Here is an 18985-nt window from a genome sequence, read left to right on the forward strand (position 1 = left end):
CAAATTGCCTTATTTTGTGCATTGACTGAAATATCACAATATGAAAACAAAACGTATTGACTATTTCATGTAATAGCCTTACTTTTTGTGTGTTCTTCGCTATATTAAAATACAAATTATTTCCTTCTCCATAGTGAAAACATAAATGCACCGATTTCCCATCAAACCAGAGCCTGAAAAAAATTGCTTTTAATGTTTTGCTTTGCATTCAAACATGACACTGCTCTCCACAATCAGAGTAGGAGTTCTGAGTCATTTTCTCTAATTGTGATGAATGTGCCTCAATTTAGTTACATTCTGTAGCCTGGTCTCTTTTGTCAACAGTGAACCACATTAAAGAGACAGCTGGACAGTAATAAAGGAGATACACATGGGTATACAATTAACTAGGTAATATAGAGAATATGATAATTTCTATTAAGAAGGCAGCCCGTTATATAGCTAAAATGTGCAATGCCTGGCTGTGTTTGTCACTGTTAGCACATTATCAAAAAAATAGCCTGCTTTGTTGCTTTTTTAAAAAGATAGAAAGCTGAATAATAGGAAACAAATATTCTGATAGCAGGTCTGCCTCGACACATCTTTGATAGCGGTGGTAGTCTCTTTTTATATTTTTCATAGAGTCAAAGGTTTTGTTATACAGTGCAGCCCATATGCCAGGCTTTTATGTGAGTGGACCCCATACAGCCTTATTTTGTAATTCAGCAAATTTTAGATACCTTAACCACAAGTGAGTGTAGGAACAACACATAGATTTCATGATTTATTTACTGTTGTGTTTTTACCTAGGGTCTTCCTGGTGAATTTGGTCTCCCTGGTCCTGCTGGTCCAAGAGTAAGTGTTTCTTAGTTAAATTTCTTTAACTTTTGACTTTTTATTTTTTAAAGAAGTAGTGCTTCTCCCTAACACCACTCATGACCTCCCCTAAAGGACATTCCTAACCTTTTCCATAGATATCACTGGGCTTCCGAGTGAATAGTAAAAAGTTCTCATGAGCTGCTCATATTTTCTATTTGACAAATTTATGGTTACAAGAAAAATAAATGAAAAAATATATGTGTTGTAATAAATAATTTATACAGACAAATGTGATGTACTTACTACAGTTGCCGGTTTTCAGCCAAGAAAAGTGAACCGAAGATCTAAGATGGATATTTGTTGTGTTGGTGTTGAGAGTCTAAAGCTAAATTCGTAATTCCAGTTTTATGAAGGAAAAACTACTTATTTGCCTATGTATATTGGTACAGCTAGAAAGATTGGAGGGATTTTTTAAAATCAAAGTATCCTGTTATGTTGCTATTTACACCATAACTAGGAAGCCAGAAGTTAATTAAAAGAAAAAGAAAAACAGTGGTATAGAACAGAGTTAGAGCAAGGCCCTCCAATACAATCACAAAGTGGAACGTGGAGCAAAGACGCAGGGCCATGAAACGTTACGCTGTGGTGCTAGATGCAAAGTCAGAGGCATGCAGCTAAGTAAACACAAATGAGCACCTATATACATATATGTAACAGAATATGTTGACTATTCTGTCACAGCATTACTACAGGGGGCAGTGATATGAAAATATGATCTTACCTGTTCATGGCATAGCCGTTCAACTCCATAATCTTTCCTTTTGATTACTAAGCATGGCTGGCATCTTTGCCTGTGGATGCTGCATAGAAAAGACCACCCCCTTGAAAGTAAATGGATTCCAAAGGTCGACTATATTTTCAAAGCAACAAATTGTGGAACTGAGTCCCAGAACATTGAAAGTATATGTCTTAAGGATTATCTCAAGCCTTCCCTTCATTATATGAGGAGAAAAACGAAAAGTGAAAAGATGTATTAATTTTCTAAAATGTGGTATAAGTCAATCTAAAACTCTAAGCAAATAAGAATGTGTTAGAAAGTGCCTGAGAGTGACTTCTAATTGCTCTCTTACAGGGAGAACGCGGTCCCCCAGGTGAGAGCGGAGCTGCTGGCCCGTCTGGTCCTGTTGGAAGCCGTGGTCCCTCTGGAGCCCCAGGTCCCGATGGAAACAAGGTAAAACTACAGTCTACAAGGTAGATGCAGTGGGGCCCTGTGTTCCAGAATAAGGAGGACCGATGGAAGAGTGGTTGTTTTTGCAAATATTTACTTAGTTCCAGTTGTGTTGTGATTTCTACCTCCTAACAATATGATTCCAGCTAACCTGGAGAGGGAGGAAAATCTTTTTCTAGAAGCCGACAAGGAATTAGTATGCTTTTGCCATTGTCTGATTACACTCTTTATGCTTTTGTTCAAATCTAAAACCATCCTTTACATTTCTAGAAAACAGTTTCTGCTCTATCAACAGGCAACCCCATGCAGGAAAATTGCTAAAAAGTAGTCTAAATTTTAATAATAGGATTTATAGTGATTGAAATTTTTACCCCAAAGGCACAAAAGTCTACAAGTTTGTGTTCCAAAGTAGATTTCCAGTTTTTAAAAGATAAGATTACACATCTCTAAAAAGCAGGCAGCTTGTATGTCAGACAATTCCTACCTTCAAGGGAAAAATATGTAAAGAGTAGTTTCAAGAAGCTATGTCATTACGTGGACGGGTATTAGAGGGGAAAATGAAAACAGCATAAGAGGGACAAGCAGTAAGGAATATGGTGACATTCTGAGGTGCTGTCAAAGGGATCCACTCATCTCAGTAGCTGGCCAACAAGTTTGCTGTGCACAGAACTGTGAAGCTTAATATAAAAATGGAAGCCACAGAGCTACTCTTGAGGAGACAATCATCTCCCAGTCGATGTGGTCTCTTTCCATGTCACTCACCTGGGCTAAGAGACTTATCGTTGAAAAGGTTGTGGACAAATATGTTTTAATCTCTCTTTCCCATTGTCCTGTCTTCTTCCTTTCCGTGCCTGTCTTTCTTAAGAGGACGAGATGTGGGCTGTAGAACAATGGCAGCCAGCCACTCTCGCCCTCTTCTCTTCCGTCATCGCATCATTAATAGCGACCCCTGTTCCATCCTTCCTCCCTTCAATGACACTCCTTTGAGACTGCACATAGCCGAGAATGCCATCTATTCAATGTTTAAATTGGAATTCTTCAAGAGTTTGAGTCTTGGCTTTCTTCTTTAGCTACTGAAATAATTGATTTCACATGGTTTTGATTCCAGGGTGAAGCTGGTGCAGTCGGTGCTCCAGGCAATGCTGGTGCCTCTGGCCCTGGTGGTCTTCCAGGAGAGAGGGGTGCTGCTGGCATACCAGGAGGAAAAGGAGAAAAGGTACCACTTGGGGTTGGACCCTGACACAGAATGTCCATGCACTCCAGGCAAGGATGCCCAGTTGTTTACCATCCTTAGCAGGTGTTCTGGTGGCATTTTGACATCTACGTGCATTCCCCTCTGCCACCTCGCCCCTACTCATGTCTAAACCCACTAATCTGGCAAAATTTCTTGCTACCATGGAATTTCATGCAAGCAGATGGTGTTGAGTAATACATGAGGCTCATTTTAATGCCACTAACAATAATGCTTCATCCTGCCCTAATGAATGGAGGAAGCTCTATTGAACAGCTGTCAACCGTGCTATGGCATTCATTACATCGTGTGAGTGACCGGGCACCACAGCCCTTTGCCATGCTGCCTTCTTATTCTAGCCTCATCCATTTGAAACTTGCTTCATTAGGAATCAGAGGGATATTTATTTTGTAATCTTCAATAGTAGTCTGAAAGGGGGCTTAAAAATGAATTTCATACAGCTTTCCTGATTCAGTGTCCTATAGAGTGGTAGGAAATTGTAAAACACTAAAATTCTTAAATTATGGCAGGCATAAAACCTTCTGTAAAAAAACATTTACAGTTCATTTCCACCCAAAAACTTAGACAGAAAGCAAAACATGGCTCTTGCCTTGTATTTCAGGGTGAAACTGGTCTCAGAGGTGAAATTGGAAACCCTGGCAGAGATGGTGCTCGTGTAAGTAGAATCTTGTTGTTAATGTTTGTGTTTAAATTCCGTTTTTATATTTTACTCATTTTGAATTCAGCAAATTTCCAAAGTAGAACTACAAAAATATTCAATTTTAGTAAAACTGGAATCCACTACTTCTTAGATCACTAATAAGATCATCGTATATGCTCCAAAAGAAAATGTAAACATGACACACTTTAAAAATCACATGTTGACTTTTTCTACCATCTTTCATGTCCAATATGTCAACTCTAAACTGCACACCAAGCTGTAGGATCAGAAGAACATTGATTGCTTGTTTTAAGTGATTAAAAGGACTTTTAGAAAAGCAGCAATTCTCTTACATTTTAAAAAGCCACAGTCCCCAGTGATGCCCTTCTCTCCATTTGTCTGCCCGAAGATTGGATCTAAGGGCAGCTGTGACTACCCTAAATGTCACAGATGACGCTGAGGAAGGATAGTTATCTTTCCAGAGCTGCCAGAACCGTGAGGCTTCCTGTTTAGACGCTCTGTCACCTCTTCCCCCAAGGTGACAGCCCACTGGAACCATCTCTGGTATTCCTTGCCTAGAGTCCTGCAGTCCTCACAATTCCAAACAAGGCTACTTACTTGCTTCCCTCCAGGGAGTTTTCAAGTGAGGGAGAGTTCAGAACTCCCACATCCTGCTCCTGCTCTCTCTAACCTTTATCAGGTCTTTCCTCAGTGGTCCTGTAGGGCTTCCTGAGCTGTCTTCCGGTCCTTGATAAGCGACACCAACATGGATCCAGGGCTTTCTCTTTTCATTATTATTATAAATCAATCTCTCTGTGTGTCCTCTCTCTGTGTCTCTCTCTTTCCTTCTCCTCCTCCTCCTTCTTCTTCACCTCCTCCTCCCTCTTTCTGCTTATGTATGTTTGTATGTGTGCATGCACCCATTAAGAGACTATATGCCTGCCTAATGGCTAAATGTGGAGGTCAGAGGACAAGTTATTAGTGTTGCTTGTCTCTTTCTTTCATGTGGGTCTCATGGATCAAACACGGGTCATCAGGCTTGACTGCAAACCCCTTTACCTGCTGAATCATCTTGCTGGGTCTCAGGAGTTTTCTTAATGTCCTACCATAAGCAATGCAGGTTTTGGACACTTCTTAAGGAGAAGGATAGAGTTCAGTCTGGATGGTGTGTGTTGTTTTCAGTAAGCCTGCTTCTTTTTGGGTTCTAGGGTGCTCCTGGTGCTGTAGGTGCCCCTGGTCCTGCTGGAGCCACAGGTGACAGGGTAAGCATGCATCTGAACTTAGTTGTACACATTTTCACTGAGTTGTAGTTCTCTGAGCTGATAGAACTATTTAAAATTCCCTGATTGCCCTGGACTCAAAGAGCCCCAGCTATTCATTTTTTATGACTGGGTCTAAAAACCATAAAAAAAAAAAAAACACCTAGTTGGTGTGCGAGACGAGAGTAGCAAGAAACAAATGCTGCTGCTGTGCTCGCTTTCCGGGCCTCCAGCTGTGCTGGCTGTCTGATCTATACCTTTATCCCTATCATTTGTTTTAAAGACTTTCCCTGTTGCCCATTAACAATATCCTAATGCACTAAGCCTTCTCAAAGCCTTCAATTGTAAAAAGGAAAGAAAATCAATAAAATACATAGCGTGCCCATTTCACATTGAACAGCCCATTTAAAATAGAACTTATTTATTGTATTGCAAAGATTGCAGCAAATAGATCAGCCCTGTGTCCATCTAAAAATTAAAATGTCCTCCTCCTGGTATTATGGGGACTGATTTATAGTGTTTCTGCAAGTGAGCAACCATTACCACTCCGCTGTTTAAAATGAAACCAGCCTTAAGCAGAGGAAGAATTCGCCTCATTTTATTCTCTGAAATGTGCATTAGTCTCTTCCAAGGTAACTGCAAACGCTAAAACAGCCCTCTGTCTGCTGGCCTCTCTCCTCCTCCCACCATCTATGAGAGGCACATTAAGCAACTCATCTCTGGCCTTTGTACATTACAGGGTGAAGCTGGTGCTGCTGGTCCTTCCGGCCCAGCTGGTCCTCGAGGTAGCCCTGTAAGTAGAAATCAGAGCTTTCTGGATACTCAGAGTACACGAGTTACAGACATTCATGAAACTGCGCATGTAACAACTTTACCTTCCTCCTAGGGAGAACGTGGTGAGGTCGGTCCTGCTGGCCCCAATGGATTTGCTGGACCTGCTGTGAGTGTCACCTAGGGCAGATTAATCTGACAAACTCACAGTGAGTCCGAATGCCAGTGCTCACTGCTGGTCTTCCAACAGGGTGCTGCTGGCCAACCTGGTGCTAAAGGAGAGAAGGGAACCAAAGGACCTAAGGGTGAAAATGGTGTCGTTGGGCCTGCTGGGCCTGTTGGAGCTGCTGGGCCATCTGTAAGTTGAATACACTGCTATCCAATATACTCTAGCATTTATAGACCATTACATGACCATTAGGGACCTACTGTCTACTAAGCATTCCAGATAAAAGACATTTTTAACCCTACTAAGGGGCCTACTAAGGGGCCTACTAAGCATTCCAGATAAAAGACATTTTTAACCCTACTAAGGGGCCTACTAAGCATTCCAGATAAAAGACATTTTTAACCCTACTAAGGGGCCTACTAAGCATTCCAGATAAAAGACATTTTTAACCCTACTAAGGGGCCTACTAAGCATTCCAGATAAAAGACATTTTTAACCCTACTAAGGGGCCTACTAAGCATTCCAGATAAAAGACATTTTTAACCCTACTAAGGGGCCTACTAAGCATTCCAGATAAAAGACATTTTTAACCCTACTAAGGGGCCTACTAAGGGGCCTACTAAGCATTCCAGATAAAAGACATTTTAACCCTAGTAAGCATTCCAGATAAAAGACGTTTTTAACCCTACTAAGGGGCCTACTAAGCATTCTAGATAAAAGACATTTTTAACCCTACTAAGGGGCCTACTAAGCATTCCAGATAAAAGACATTTTTAACCCTACTAAGCATTCCAGATAAAAGACATTTTTTTAAGAATTCACATTTAAACACCACTTGAAAGTTTTATAAATGTCTTATTTTCATTCTTAGTAATCTATAGGGTTATTAGTACTGAGAAAAGAACCTTTATTTCATGTAACATAGATAATTGTGTTTCGGTTCTAAAGTTTCCTCAAGGATAGAGGAAAAGATAAAAATGATCTGTTGGAAAACAGGAGCAGCATTTGTAAGAGTCACTTGTTTTGTGATTTCATGCCTCCTTTTTGCTTGAATTTAGGGTCCAAATGGCCCCCCTGGTCCTGCTGGAGGTCGTGGTGATGGAGGACCCCCTGTGAGTATTTACAATTCACTTACCATTTCTCTTCCTTAACTACGGACTAGTGACAGTTGGAAAGTTTTAAGATCCTGGGAAATTTGAAGCTGGGCTGTTGGGGTGCCTTTGATCTCAGCACGCAGGAGGCAGAGGCAGGCAGATTTTTGTGAGTTCAAGGCCAGCCTGGTCTACAAGAGCTAGTTCCAGGATAGGCACCAAAGCTACACAGAGAAACCCTGTCTCAAAAGAAAATATCCTGGACTGTAATAAGTGGATGCCTGAGAGTCATATTCATTCTAGTCAGAAGAATCATGAAGTTAGACAGCAGCGAGATTACGGTCAACTACATGGGTATTACCTCAACCCCTGACGCAACTTACGGCCTCAGATGTTGCTACTGCCTCAGTCTAGGGAGTAAGCAGAAACCCAGGTAGTTTAACTGGGAAGTAGCTAAGTATTTCTTTCGTAACCTTTTTCCTTTGGCTAATGCCTCCCTTCTTCTGTCTGACCAAGTCTCCTTCCCATCCTGGATTACTGTCACAATATTTTAGAGACCAAGAGGTCCCTAGGAATGAATCCCTCTTCCTTTTCCCCAATTTAGTCAGTGCTCTGGCTTATTTTTATACTTCCATCGATAAACAACAGTGCTTTTTCTCTTGTCTTTTCCCCTTGACCCAGCCTATTTGTCAATAAATATTCACATATCATAATGAAAATACATTATGTTCTCCCCTATCACCATCAGACAACCTGTTAGCATTTCAAAAGCTACCATCGACCTTAATGGGCATTACAACCAGTAGCATACTGACAAATGTGTAGAGGGGAGACTTCAGGACCCCAGTTAAGTGATGAGTGCTCTCTCTTCCGTGGCCCAATCTCTAGTCCCAGGATGATTTTCCAGAGATAATGGTTCTCTTATCCTAATTTGTGGAGTTGGTTTGACTGTGGAGTTGTAATCTGCTTGATTCATAGGGCATGACTGGCTTCCCTGGTGCTGCTGGACGGACTGGCCCCCCTGGACCAAGTGTAAGTATATCACTCCAAACATATATCTGCATTTACGCTTACCGTAAGACCTGGCGGCCTCTAATACGAAATTAGAAACAAAGTTATCAAAACAAAGTTTTGATCTTTGCTAGTGCTTCCTGATTTAAAATTATCCTTGATGAATGATTAAGGCAAAATCATTACAGATTATATTTTAAAGTATCAATTTTAGTAGCTGCTATTCATGCAAATACCTGCACAATTTCTTTTGAAAAGGAAAAGAAAAAACAGGAACTTTGGTCACATATCTGATATTTCTATATCTAATTACCCTTTTATAGCTAACATTCTGCCTCCATTCTTAAGCTATAATTGTTTCTGAATTTAAAGGTGGTTTGGCCCCTAATTTAATTCTAATTCAGTCCCTCCTGTCAGGACTCAAGAGAATTTAATTAATTATCAAGGTTTAAGTATTCTAGTTAAGGTTTAAGGAAAAAGAAATAGCAAAAAATATTGGTTTTTTGGAATCTTTTAGAGATTCATAACAGAAAAATCTTTCATTCCTTGTAGGCATTTAATTAAACCTAGTCAAGAGCATATTCAGTTCCTCAGAATGAACAGAATGCCAGGGTTGTCTTTGCTTAAGAAGAACTGGGCAGAGTCTGCAGGAATCCAAAGTCCCTTCATTTGCTGCTAAGACTTAAATCTCTTCCTGGTTGTGATTCCACTAACCAGGGTACCAGTGACACGACATGCATTGCATTCATTGCTGAAATTCCCTGCTGACTCTACCTTATCAGTTGGCTTTGCCTGTAGGCAGGAATAGTTTCTACCTATGAGAATCTTAAAATTTACAAAAATGGCTGGGATATTATTTTTCTGTCTGACATTGTTTGAGTCCTAACATCAGGAGCTGTGCAGCTCTTCTCCAGCTTTGGAGCAAATAGAAAGTAAATGACCTTGTATATTTAATCACAGGGTATTACTGGTCCTCCTGGTCCTCCTGGTGCTGCTGGGAAAGAAGGGATCCGTGGTCCTCGTGGTGATCAAGGTCCAGTTGGTAGAACTGGAGAAACAGGTGCATCCGGCCCCCCTGGATTTGCTGGTGAAAAGGGTCCCTCTGGAGAACCTGGTACTGCAGTAAGTGATTTCAGATTTCTTTTTCTTAAAACTTATGTTGAGTTAAAATAAAGCCCCTTTACCAATGCTCAAGTGGGATATGTCTACTAGTAAGTAATGCAGGCGCTCAAGTTGAGCTGGCCTGAGCCGGGAAATCTGTCCAGCACACAATATGGTGTCGTGGTGTTAACCGGTGCGTTGAACGCACACAATAAGATTGACAGAGGATGCAGGAATGCCGCTTCACTGCAACAGCCCTTTCTGCTCTCAGGGGACCTAAAATTTTGAACAGAATCCCTTGACTGTGGCCATCCTTCTGTCCATTAATTAGATGTCTTAAGCAGCTGTTCTAAACATCCTGTCTCAAAGCTACTGCTGCTCCACAAGGTGCCCACGTCAAACCTTAGGAGTCAAGGTCAGAATGTGCTTCCTGCATATTCTACAAAAATTAGGCCCCTCCCCCTCTGTGAATGGCTGCTACTGTCAACTACATATATACACACCAAAATGTAAACTTATGGTGATCTTTAGAGAAAGGATATCCAGGGATGTATTGCATCGATTAGAAGTCACTTGCCTATTCCTAAACACAGGATCCCTCATTTTCAGAATCCTCAAGCTAATCTACATTATGAGATAGAGTCTTACCAGTAATAATCAACAGTTCTTTTTCTCTCATCTAGGGACCCCCTGGCACCCCAGGTCCTCAGGGTTTTCTCGGTCCTCCCGGTATTCTTGGTCTCCCCGGCTCTAGAGGTGAACGTGGTCTGCCAGGTGTTGCCGGTGCTCTGGTGAGTGTTTGACACCATTCTGGTTCTCATTAACACAATAAAAGATTTTAAAAGCTGCCACTTCAAACGTGACAGATTGATCACTGAATAACTCCACTTAAGGTTTTTATTCATGGCGCTTTCTTTATACAGATCCCATGTCACTTATCTAGGAAGCTTTAATACCACCTTACTTCGACACACACGATAAAGGCGCAGCTTTGCATTATGCAGAATGATCTTTGTTCTTTCTACATACTGAAGAACGACACAAGCTCTAATTGCATTTACTTCTCTGCAATGTGAAATGCTGGCATAGTTTATCCGGCAAGAAAAATGAGACTCTGAAAGTCCATGAATCAATCCATTTATATATGACAGCAGCTGGGAACTATCTTTTATCCAGAAACAATCAACTTCATGAATTAATTTTATTTGGGATGGTGGAGCCATCAGACCTCCCCCACACACACACCTTGCACAGAGCCGCATCCACACAAATGGCCCATAGGGGTAGAGACAGTGCGAGCATGGTGCCAACGGTGCTTCCTACATGCTCTGGACCATCGACATTCAGTTTTCCTTCTCTCTCAACTTCATTTCCCTGGGCCTTGTTTTGGGAGGGTGAGGTTCGCATTCTCTTTTATGATAGTGATATAATTTTATCTTCTCTGCTGCTCTAGGGTGAACCTGGTCCTCTGGGCATCGCAGGTCCTCCTGGGGCCCGTGGTCCCCCTGGTGCTGTGGGTAGCCCTGGAGTTAATGGTGCCCCTGGTGAAGCTGGTCGCGATGTGAGTACAACACTTGGTTTGCAAATAAAACCAAACAGAATTTCTTTGGGGCTTAACTTCTAGCTGAGATGAGGTTTCCTAACTAGATAATCTACTTCCCCATATAGATTTTTCTTTGAGTAAAACTATGGGTTTTACTTCATTTTGGAAATGGTCTTTAACTAGCATAGTTTCAATTGGGGACCCAAATATTTAGAATAATTTTCAAAAGATTAAATTGGGAGGTTTCTGCTCCTTTTTTTTTTCTTTTGACTGTCTGAACACTGGGAATAATAAAAGTGTAGTAACAGAGACAGTGGGGCTAATAGACCACAAAACCTTGCTGGGAGTCTTAATGTGCATTCTATTCTCATAGGGTAATCCTGGTAGCGATGGTGCCCCAGGTCGTGATGGTCAACCTGGACACAAGGTCAGTATACTTTTTCATCTTTCTCTGATTTAAGAGTGATTAAAATACTGGTAGATTAATGCTAAGTTTCACTGTTGCCTCTGGTAGGGAGAGCGTGGTTACCCTGGCAACATCGGTCCTACTGGTGCTGCCGGTGCACCTGGTCCTCATGGTTCTGTGGGTCCTGCTGGAAAACATGGAAACCGTGGTGAACCTGTAAGTATATTAATGCTGTTAGCCTCATGGACTTCTCTATGACTCCATACTTGGGGGTCATCAAGAGAAGGATTTGGACCTAATTGATGAGTTCTGTTTTTCTTTTCTAATTCACAGGGTCCTGCTGGTTCTGTTGGTCCTGCTGGTGCTGTTGGTCCAAGAGGTCCTAGTGTATGTACATGGTCATAATTAGCATTTAAGAATTAAGATGAATAATTCTGAACAATGTACTTAGACAACAGATGCTATACAGGCTAGACTTCAGTATTTTACTCCACGCAAAGAAATTATTTTATTCGCATGATTTTACTTTTTAAAACCGATTCTGCTTGTTTATATTAGTTAGTCATCAGGACTTTATGTGCTGCTCAGCTAAAGGAGATGACCAGAGAAGACAGCAGTCCATTTAGATCTTTGTATGCCTTAAATTTCCTTTTTAAATGAATTAAATACCTTTTGAAGAAAATTGTTATTGTTCTAAAGGGGTAGAAACCCATCTCTTTCTCTTTCTTTATAGGGTCCTCAAGGCATTCGAGGTGACAAGGGAGAACCTGGTGACAAAGGGCCCAGAGGTCTTCCTGGCTTCAAGGGGCACAACGGATTACAGGGTCTTCCTGGTCTCGCTGTAAGCAAGATTTGACCCTCCTGCATGAGTTCTGACCTGAATGACCTTCATCTCAGAAGACCCCTGATCAGATGCCCACTCTGCTACTATCTTAAAACACCATGCCTCCCATAGCCATTCCAATTCTCTAGCTAACTCCTTCTCTCTCAGAGAGGATGGTATTTCATGTCCCAACACAATGAAGTGAGGGTTAAAAGAGAAAGAAGCATACATATATTAACATCTCCTGGCAACTGTGTCCTTCAACCCCACTTAAAATAAATATAATTAGAGGGATGACTAATACTGCACTGTTGAAATAGCTTGTAGAGAAAAATAATTGAACATAATAGATATAATGGGAGAAAAGAGCCCCACTTCACATTCCCAATTTTCTCAATCCAGAGTCCATTGAAATTGAAGTCTTCCAATCAAGTTGGAAAAAAAACAAGCTATCTCCTGACATGTGTTCTGAAAGCATGATTTTTCTCCATTCTCTCTTTAAAGGGCCTACATGGTGACCAAGGTGCTCCCGGCCCTGTGGGTCCCGCTGGTCCCAGGGTAAGTGAATCAAAGTGAAAGGTCCATCTCTTGAACTAAAGAGTTGCCCAGCCAATGAGCCCTGAGCTCCTGTCACCTGCAGGGTTTCCCTCATTGACCAGCTCTTGGTACCCTTCTTCTTTAGGGTCCTGCTGGCCCTTCAGGCCCTGTTGGCAAAGATGGTCGATCTGGACATCCTGGATCAGTCGGGCCTGCTGGTGTTCGTGGCTCTCAGGGTAGCCAAGGTCCCGCTGTAAGTATTACTTGGAGAGATAGTTTAGGGCATCCCTGACCAAAGGGACGCTTTCTTCAGAAGATCCTGAGGATATTTTAGTCGCCCAAAGGAGTATTTCTACTCCAGATGCTCCTTAACAAGCTTTTTACTCTCTGTATGTGATGAGCTTTTTCAGCCAATCTCTGTGTCAGAGATCAAGTTGTTTGTTTACATAAGCTTGTTTCTATTTCTCGTTATTAGAACATGTTTTTATACGAAGCACATCTTAACTTTTCTTGTCCTGGTTACCTCTCCTACCATCACCATTTAAAAAACCCTTCTTCCACTCTTATTTTCACAGGGTCCTCCTGGTCCCCCTGGTCCTCCTGGCCCTCCCGGTGTTAGTGGAGGTGGCTATGACTTTGGTTTTGAAGGAGATTTCTACAGGGCTGACCAGCCTCGCTCCCAGCCTTCACTCAGACCCAAGGACTATGAAGTCGATGCAACTCTGAAATCTCTCAATAACCAGATTGAGACCCTTCTCACTCCAGAGGGCTCTCGAAAGAACCCTGCCCGCACATGCCGGGACCTACGACTCAGCCACCCAGAGTGGAATAGCGGTGAGTCAAAATATTCAAACCACACAGATCCCTCACACAGCTGAGTTTCCCAAAGTCAGTTTTCATTGATGTAAGGATGAACATGAGCCCCAAAACATGGACACTATCAAGACTCAGACCTAGTTAATGAAACACCATTTTCTTCCCCCATCACACACCCACTCTGAAGTTTGTTGAGTTTGTGTTTATTTCCTTGCAGTCCTAGGGATTAAATAGAAGGTCTTAGACATGCTAGGCAAGTGTCCAACACAGAACAACATCCCCAAGACACGTTTTACATTTTGTTTAGAGGCAAGATCTCATCAAGTTGTCTAGGCTGGCCTTGAATTCACTCAAGTTCCAATAGGCCTTTAAGCTTTGATCCTCTTGCCTCAGCTGGTAGTGAAAACATCCTAACTGGATGTTTTATGAAGAAAAGGGGAGTCTTAAACATAGCTACCCTCTTTCCATTAAATGTGGAATAGGTGATGGAACGGCACCATTAAAATGTTCTCATGGGGATCAGTATGAGTAGCAAATTATTATTCAATTTTCCATTTTGTAGTGAGGAATTTACCAGCTGTGTTTTCTCTTTGAAAAGATTACTACTGGATTGACCCTAACCAAGGATGCACCATGGATGCCATCAAAGTGTTCTGTGATTTCTCTACTGGTGAAACCTGCATCAAGGCACAACCTGTAAACATGCCAGCCAAGAGCTCATACAGCAGCGCCCAGGGCAACAAGCACATCTGGTTAGGAGAAACTATCAATGGAGGCAGCCAGGTACAAAATTCTCCAAATACTCCTCCTTCTACTAAAGGATTTTCTTTGGGTCGTTTGTTTTTTAATTACTTGTACTTTAATCCTTTACCCACATGGGTTTATTAAAACAAGTCCCAATTCTATCCTAAATTGCACATTAAAAGACTGGACACATCCACCTAATTCAACATTATTATTCAAATTTGACTTAATGGATAATCATTGGAGAAACAGCTAAGGCCATTTCATGTAAAGGTGCACTGGCCAGCAGCTAGCTCCCCAGCTATGTATGTGTATTTCAGAACATGGGCAGATTTCCTGAATTTTTAATCAAACTTTTCCACCAATGTTACTGAATGACATTAGAACTCAGAACATTTTAGAAACAGAATGAGCCTGGCTGCATCTCACAGTCGCTAACTCCAACGAAGGAACATTCACAGACACGCATAACAACCTGAGTCAGGTGCCCTTTCCGATGACCTCACCCTCAGTGGGTAGATCCTATGACCCTCAATGCAGCTCAGATTTTAACAAGTGCATTGAGTGTTTTTAAAAAGCTCCCTTTTCCTCAGCCCCAGCTACGACTTCATTATTTCTCCTTACACCACACTGTTTTTAGTTGAGTTTTAATGAGTCAACTGGAGCTCTCTCCTTCCTCTCTGTAGTTTGAATACAACATGGAAGGAGTAACCTCCAAGGAAATGGCAACTCAGCTCGCCTTCATGCGCCTGCTAGCCAACCGTGCATCTCAGAACATCACCTACCACTGCAAGAACAGCATTGCATACTTGGATGAGGAGACTGGCCGCTTGAACAAGGCTGTGGTGCTGCAGGGTTCCAACGATGTTGAACTTGTTGCTGAGGGCAACAGCAGGTTCACCTACACAGTCCTTGTTGATGGCTGCTCTGTAAGTAACGGGGAAATGTAGGGAATGGGATGAGGGAGTCTAGGTTTGACTATTAAGTGAGTCGAGGAATGAGAGACCTAACTTAATTGGCCTTTCTTTTATAAACACATTCAAATTCTTCTGACAATTCTCTGATAAATACAGAAATTCTTATTAGATACTGCCTTCAAGAAACTCTGATATACTGAGCTGACTCTCATGCCTACACAGTCATTGCTTTCCCTTCAATATTTCGGGTTGTTAGATATCAGAATTGAAAACTTTTTGACATTTGAAAGACCTCAGCTACACCTTAGACTATGGCCTACATTCAAGTTTGTGTAGATCACCTCCTTTATACGGAAAAAGGTGTGTAGCCGATTTTATACAATATGTTGTAAGTAGAATAAAATTTTAAGTGTAAAATTACTACATACCTACCCAGCTCTCTCTTCCCATACACAGACACACAGAGACACACATACATACCATACATATACCTTGAAAATGGCATTGTAAAAATGTTACTGGGATGTATGTCCAGATACATTGAAACTTATTCTAAGTGAGAACCCTCCCCTGAAAGACACCCTTGACACTGTAATGATGCCAGCAATGAACTTCTTAACCAGGGACACGTAGCTTCGGGAAAGTGTGGGCCGGCCAAACAGTAGCTCTTCTCAACTCTGATGCTTGGCTATAAGTCAAATGCGGAGGTAATGCCACCTTATACATTCTCTTTCTTTCCCATTTTTTTTTTAAACAGAAAAAGACAAATGAATGGGGCAAGACAATCATTGAATACAAAACAAATAAACCATCTCGCCTGCCGTTCCTGGACATTGCACCTTTGGACATCGGTGGCGCTGACCAAGAATTCAGTGTGGACGTTGGCCCAGTCTGCTTCAAATAAGTGAACTCAACCTAAATTAAACAACGAAAAAAAAAAACCCTGACAAACTTTCTCTTAGCCGTTTCTCCCCTTTTCTAACTGAAAGCTGAATCCTTCCATGTCTCCTGTGCACCTACATCTTCAGCTGTGGGCAGAGAGAAGAGAGGTCAGAGCAGTGTGCAATATGATCCGATCAAGACCCCTCCTTTGTCCTTCCCCAAAATATTTGCAATGTGGTTTTTTTTTTGTTGTTGTTGTTTGTTTGTTTTTAAATCTGACACCTGTTGTGGAAATTTTCAACCTTTGTAAGAAATCCAAAATAAAAAATTGGAAAATAAAATAAAAAAAAAAACCATGAACATTCGCACCACTTGTGGCTTCTGACTGTTTTCCACAGAGGGAAGTTTAAAGCCCGAGCCTCCAAAGGGTTAAACTACCTCAAAAGAGTGTAGGCCCTCTATGAGAACTGACCCTGACAGACATGAATTGAGGTACTCGCTTTGTTTTGCTTGCGATACAAAGGTGCTAATTTTTCAGATACTTGAAGAATGTCCACGGTGCTAGAAGAATTATAGAAGAAATACTCCTCCATATTGAGGTGTATTGTGTGAATTTTTAAAGTTTAATTTAGCAGTCCCTTATCCCATCTTATCCCCAACTAAAGGGATGCAGATCATTTGTCCAACATTTTTCTCTTCTTTAGATTCAGCATTTGTTTTCTGCGAACCTCATTTTCATTCTCTTTCATAGGTCCAAAGAAGTCTTGTTTCTTGGACAAGCAAAAAAATTAAATTGTACCTATTTTGTATATTGAGATGTTTAAATAAATTGTGAAAAATGAAATAAAGCATGTTTGGTTTTCCAAAAGAAAATAATATTGAGTAAAATTCCTTGCTTTGATACTCTTTGCAATGCGAATATAGATCTCTACCAGTCATTAGATCAAGGGTGCTCATGAGGAAGAAATTACTACCAAAAAAGGTAGAGCAGAGAACAAGGAAGGACTTGGGAGACCTGAGCTCCGGTTTTTGCTGCATTCCTTGGAGCTCATAACCTTCAGCCTCTGAGCCTGTGTTTCTGCTTCCAGACTGATAACACGGGGAAGAATTCTTTCCTGTGAGGTAATGCATTTGTCCTTATTGGGATATATGGCCTGATACTGTTGACCGCTGTTTTCTATAAGGAAAGGTCCATAGAAACTTTCAGTTTATGATCCATCAAGCATTTTGTAGCCATGGCTGAAAATTGGTCTATGCACAATTATTATTAAACTAGTTTCAAATATTCGGTAAAAATTCCACACACTTAAATATGATGCAACTGAGTACAATGCCTATGAAGAGATGATGTGTGCGCTGTCAATCAACACAGACAGTTGTGGATAATAGTACCATACACACCTACCTGCCAAATCAAGTTCACTTTCCTCCCCTGCACCTTTCAATGACATCGTTAACACACTTAAACATAGTAACGTGTCAAGTAAAATGCTAAGATTCATTTAGAACTTATTCCCTGTTGCTGAACATAATTGTTATTGTAATATTTGCCTCCAGTTAGAAGTCATCTCAAGACTCAATTAGTTTAAAAGCAAAAGACTGAACATGAGGAAACTAAGGAAAGGGTAACATCATTGAGGCTTTTCTCCCCCACCAGCATCTGAGTGCTGGGATAGTTCCGCAGGTACGGGTGTTCATTCCTCATCCACCAAGTCCAGGTCTTCGAAGGAGTCAGTGCTTGTATTTACTTCTCATTCTCTGCTGAGTGGGAAACCATTCCCTAAAGTCTCTGCACACCTTTGATATCGCTAGCATTCTATGTCTGGTGAGAACGAATTGACACACCCAACCACACAAGATAAAGAAAACTAAAGCCCCTGTCATCCAAATGCCGGGACTCCCAGATTAATAACTGAAAGATCAGAGCAAGGGCGTGAGATAAAATGGTGAATGTAATTATGGCTTCTGCTTGTGATCTAAAGAAGAAGACCAGTGTCTCATGACTAAGAACTATGGCCCAAAACCCTGTTAGAATTATCACATCCGGGTATCCTCTGCCAACAGCTTCTAAGCTCACTCTGAGCAATGGCTAAGTACTCACACCATCGCCACTGTATCACAACATAAAAGAGGAAACAACAAGGTAACACATGCAATAGATAATGATGAGAAAATGTTATATTCAAGATAATAACACAATAAATGGCTAAATAAGTTTGGATGTCCTAATAACAATTATGTAGACGGATAAACAGAAGAAACCCTACTTTAAAAAGCCCATCTTTACAGATATATTAAATGTGTTTATTAAAATTGCTAAATTTTCCAAATTTGCTATAATATTGTCTTATGACCTGTATCATATATAACAAATTACCTTAAAAGAAATTCGTAGTCAGCAAACCGTAGCAATCTTGATGGAAGAGTGGTCATCTCTAGAAATGAGGTGTCCACCTTCCCATTCAGTGTCTTCTGGAGGGAACAAGGAATGCTTGCCTAGTTTCTAGCATGTACCCATCCCTCTGGTAAACCCTAGGAATGATGAGCAAAGCTGAACCTGACAGCAGTGTACTCAAGGCCTGTACAGCGCAGTTGCTGAGATGAATTTTAGCGTGGATGGACGGATGGATAGCATTTGAGACAAGATGCCAAGGTAGGGATAACAGGACACTATTGATAAATTGGAAGGTCTCTTGGGAAAGCAATCTCTGTCTCAAGCAAAACAGTGGCCAACTGGGTCTCTTTAGTAGAATTTATTTTACTTATCATCCATCTCTGGCCAACTGTTTCTGCTTTAGAAGCTACATTTGAAAACAATCCTCTATTTATCAACTCAATTGGTCCACAATGAATAGAGTCTGGACTAAGAAAATAGCCATAGAGTTACGTCTTGAAGTTTTGAACCTCCCAAGATCAATCCTCTCTTCCAGGCTAATCTCCAGTTCTATCAGATTCTATACATGACTTTCTCTGACCCTTTGCCAAATGAAGGTTAAC

At 41.2% G+C, this 18985-nt stretch overlaps 1 protein-coding gene across 1 annotated transcript in view; it reads left to right on the forward strand.

Moving 5' to 3' along the window:
* Window positions 1-16341, forward strand: part of Col1a2 (collagen type I alpha 2 chain) — a 35405-nt gene extending 19064 nt beyond the window's left edge. Inside the window, exons 30-52 of the mRNA XM_041675574.1 lie at window positions 790-834; window positions 1931-2029; window positions 3135-3242; window positions 3880-3933; window positions 5127-5180; window positions 5917-5970; window positions 6064-6117; window positions 6199-6306; window positions 7176-7229; window positions 8187-8240; window positions 9180-9341; window positions 10004-10111; window positions 10774-10881; window positions 11237-11290; window positions 11378-11485; window positions 11603-11656; window positions 12003-12110; window positions 12597-12650; window positions 12775-12882; window positions 13205-13463; window positions 14044-14228; window positions 14876-15118; window positions 15864-16341. Coding sequence (XP_041531508.1) covers window positions 790-834; window positions 1931-2029; window positions 3135-3242; window positions 3880-3933; window positions 5127-5180; window positions 5917-5970; window positions 6064-6117; window positions 6199-6306; window positions 7176-7229; window positions 8187-8240; window positions 9180-9341; window positions 10004-10111; window positions 10774-10881; window positions 11237-11290; window positions 11378-11485; window positions 11603-11656; window positions 12003-12110; window positions 12597-12650; window positions 12775-12882; window positions 13205-13463; window positions 14044-14228; window positions 14876-15118; window positions 15864-16010 — 2382 coding nt within the window. The 3' untranslated portion in view covers window positions 16011-16341. The remainder of the gene's footprint in view (window positions 1-789; window positions 835-1930; window positions 2030-3134; window positions 3243-3879; window positions 3934-5126; window positions 5181-5916; window positions 5971-6063; window positions 6118-6198; window positions 6307-7175; window positions 7230-8186; window positions 8241-9179; window positions 9342-10003; window positions 10112-10773; window positions 10882-11236; window positions 11291-11377; window positions 11486-11602; window positions 11657-12002; window positions 12111-12596; window positions 12651-12774; window positions 12883-13204; window positions 13464-14043; window positions 14229-14875; window positions 15119-15863) is intronic.
* The last annotated feature ends 2644 nt before the right edge of the window (window positions 16342-18985 follow it).

The sequence above is a fragment of the Microtus oregoni genome, unplaced genomic scaffold, assembly GCF_018167655.1.
Source record: "Microtus oregoni isolate MIOR12 unplaced genomic scaffold, Mior012 000026F_ref0000081, whole genome shotgun sequence".
In the NCBI taxonomy this organism is placed as follows: domain Eukaryota; kingdom Metazoa; phylum Chordata; class Mammalia; order Rodentia; family Cricetidae; genus Microtus; species Microtus oregoni.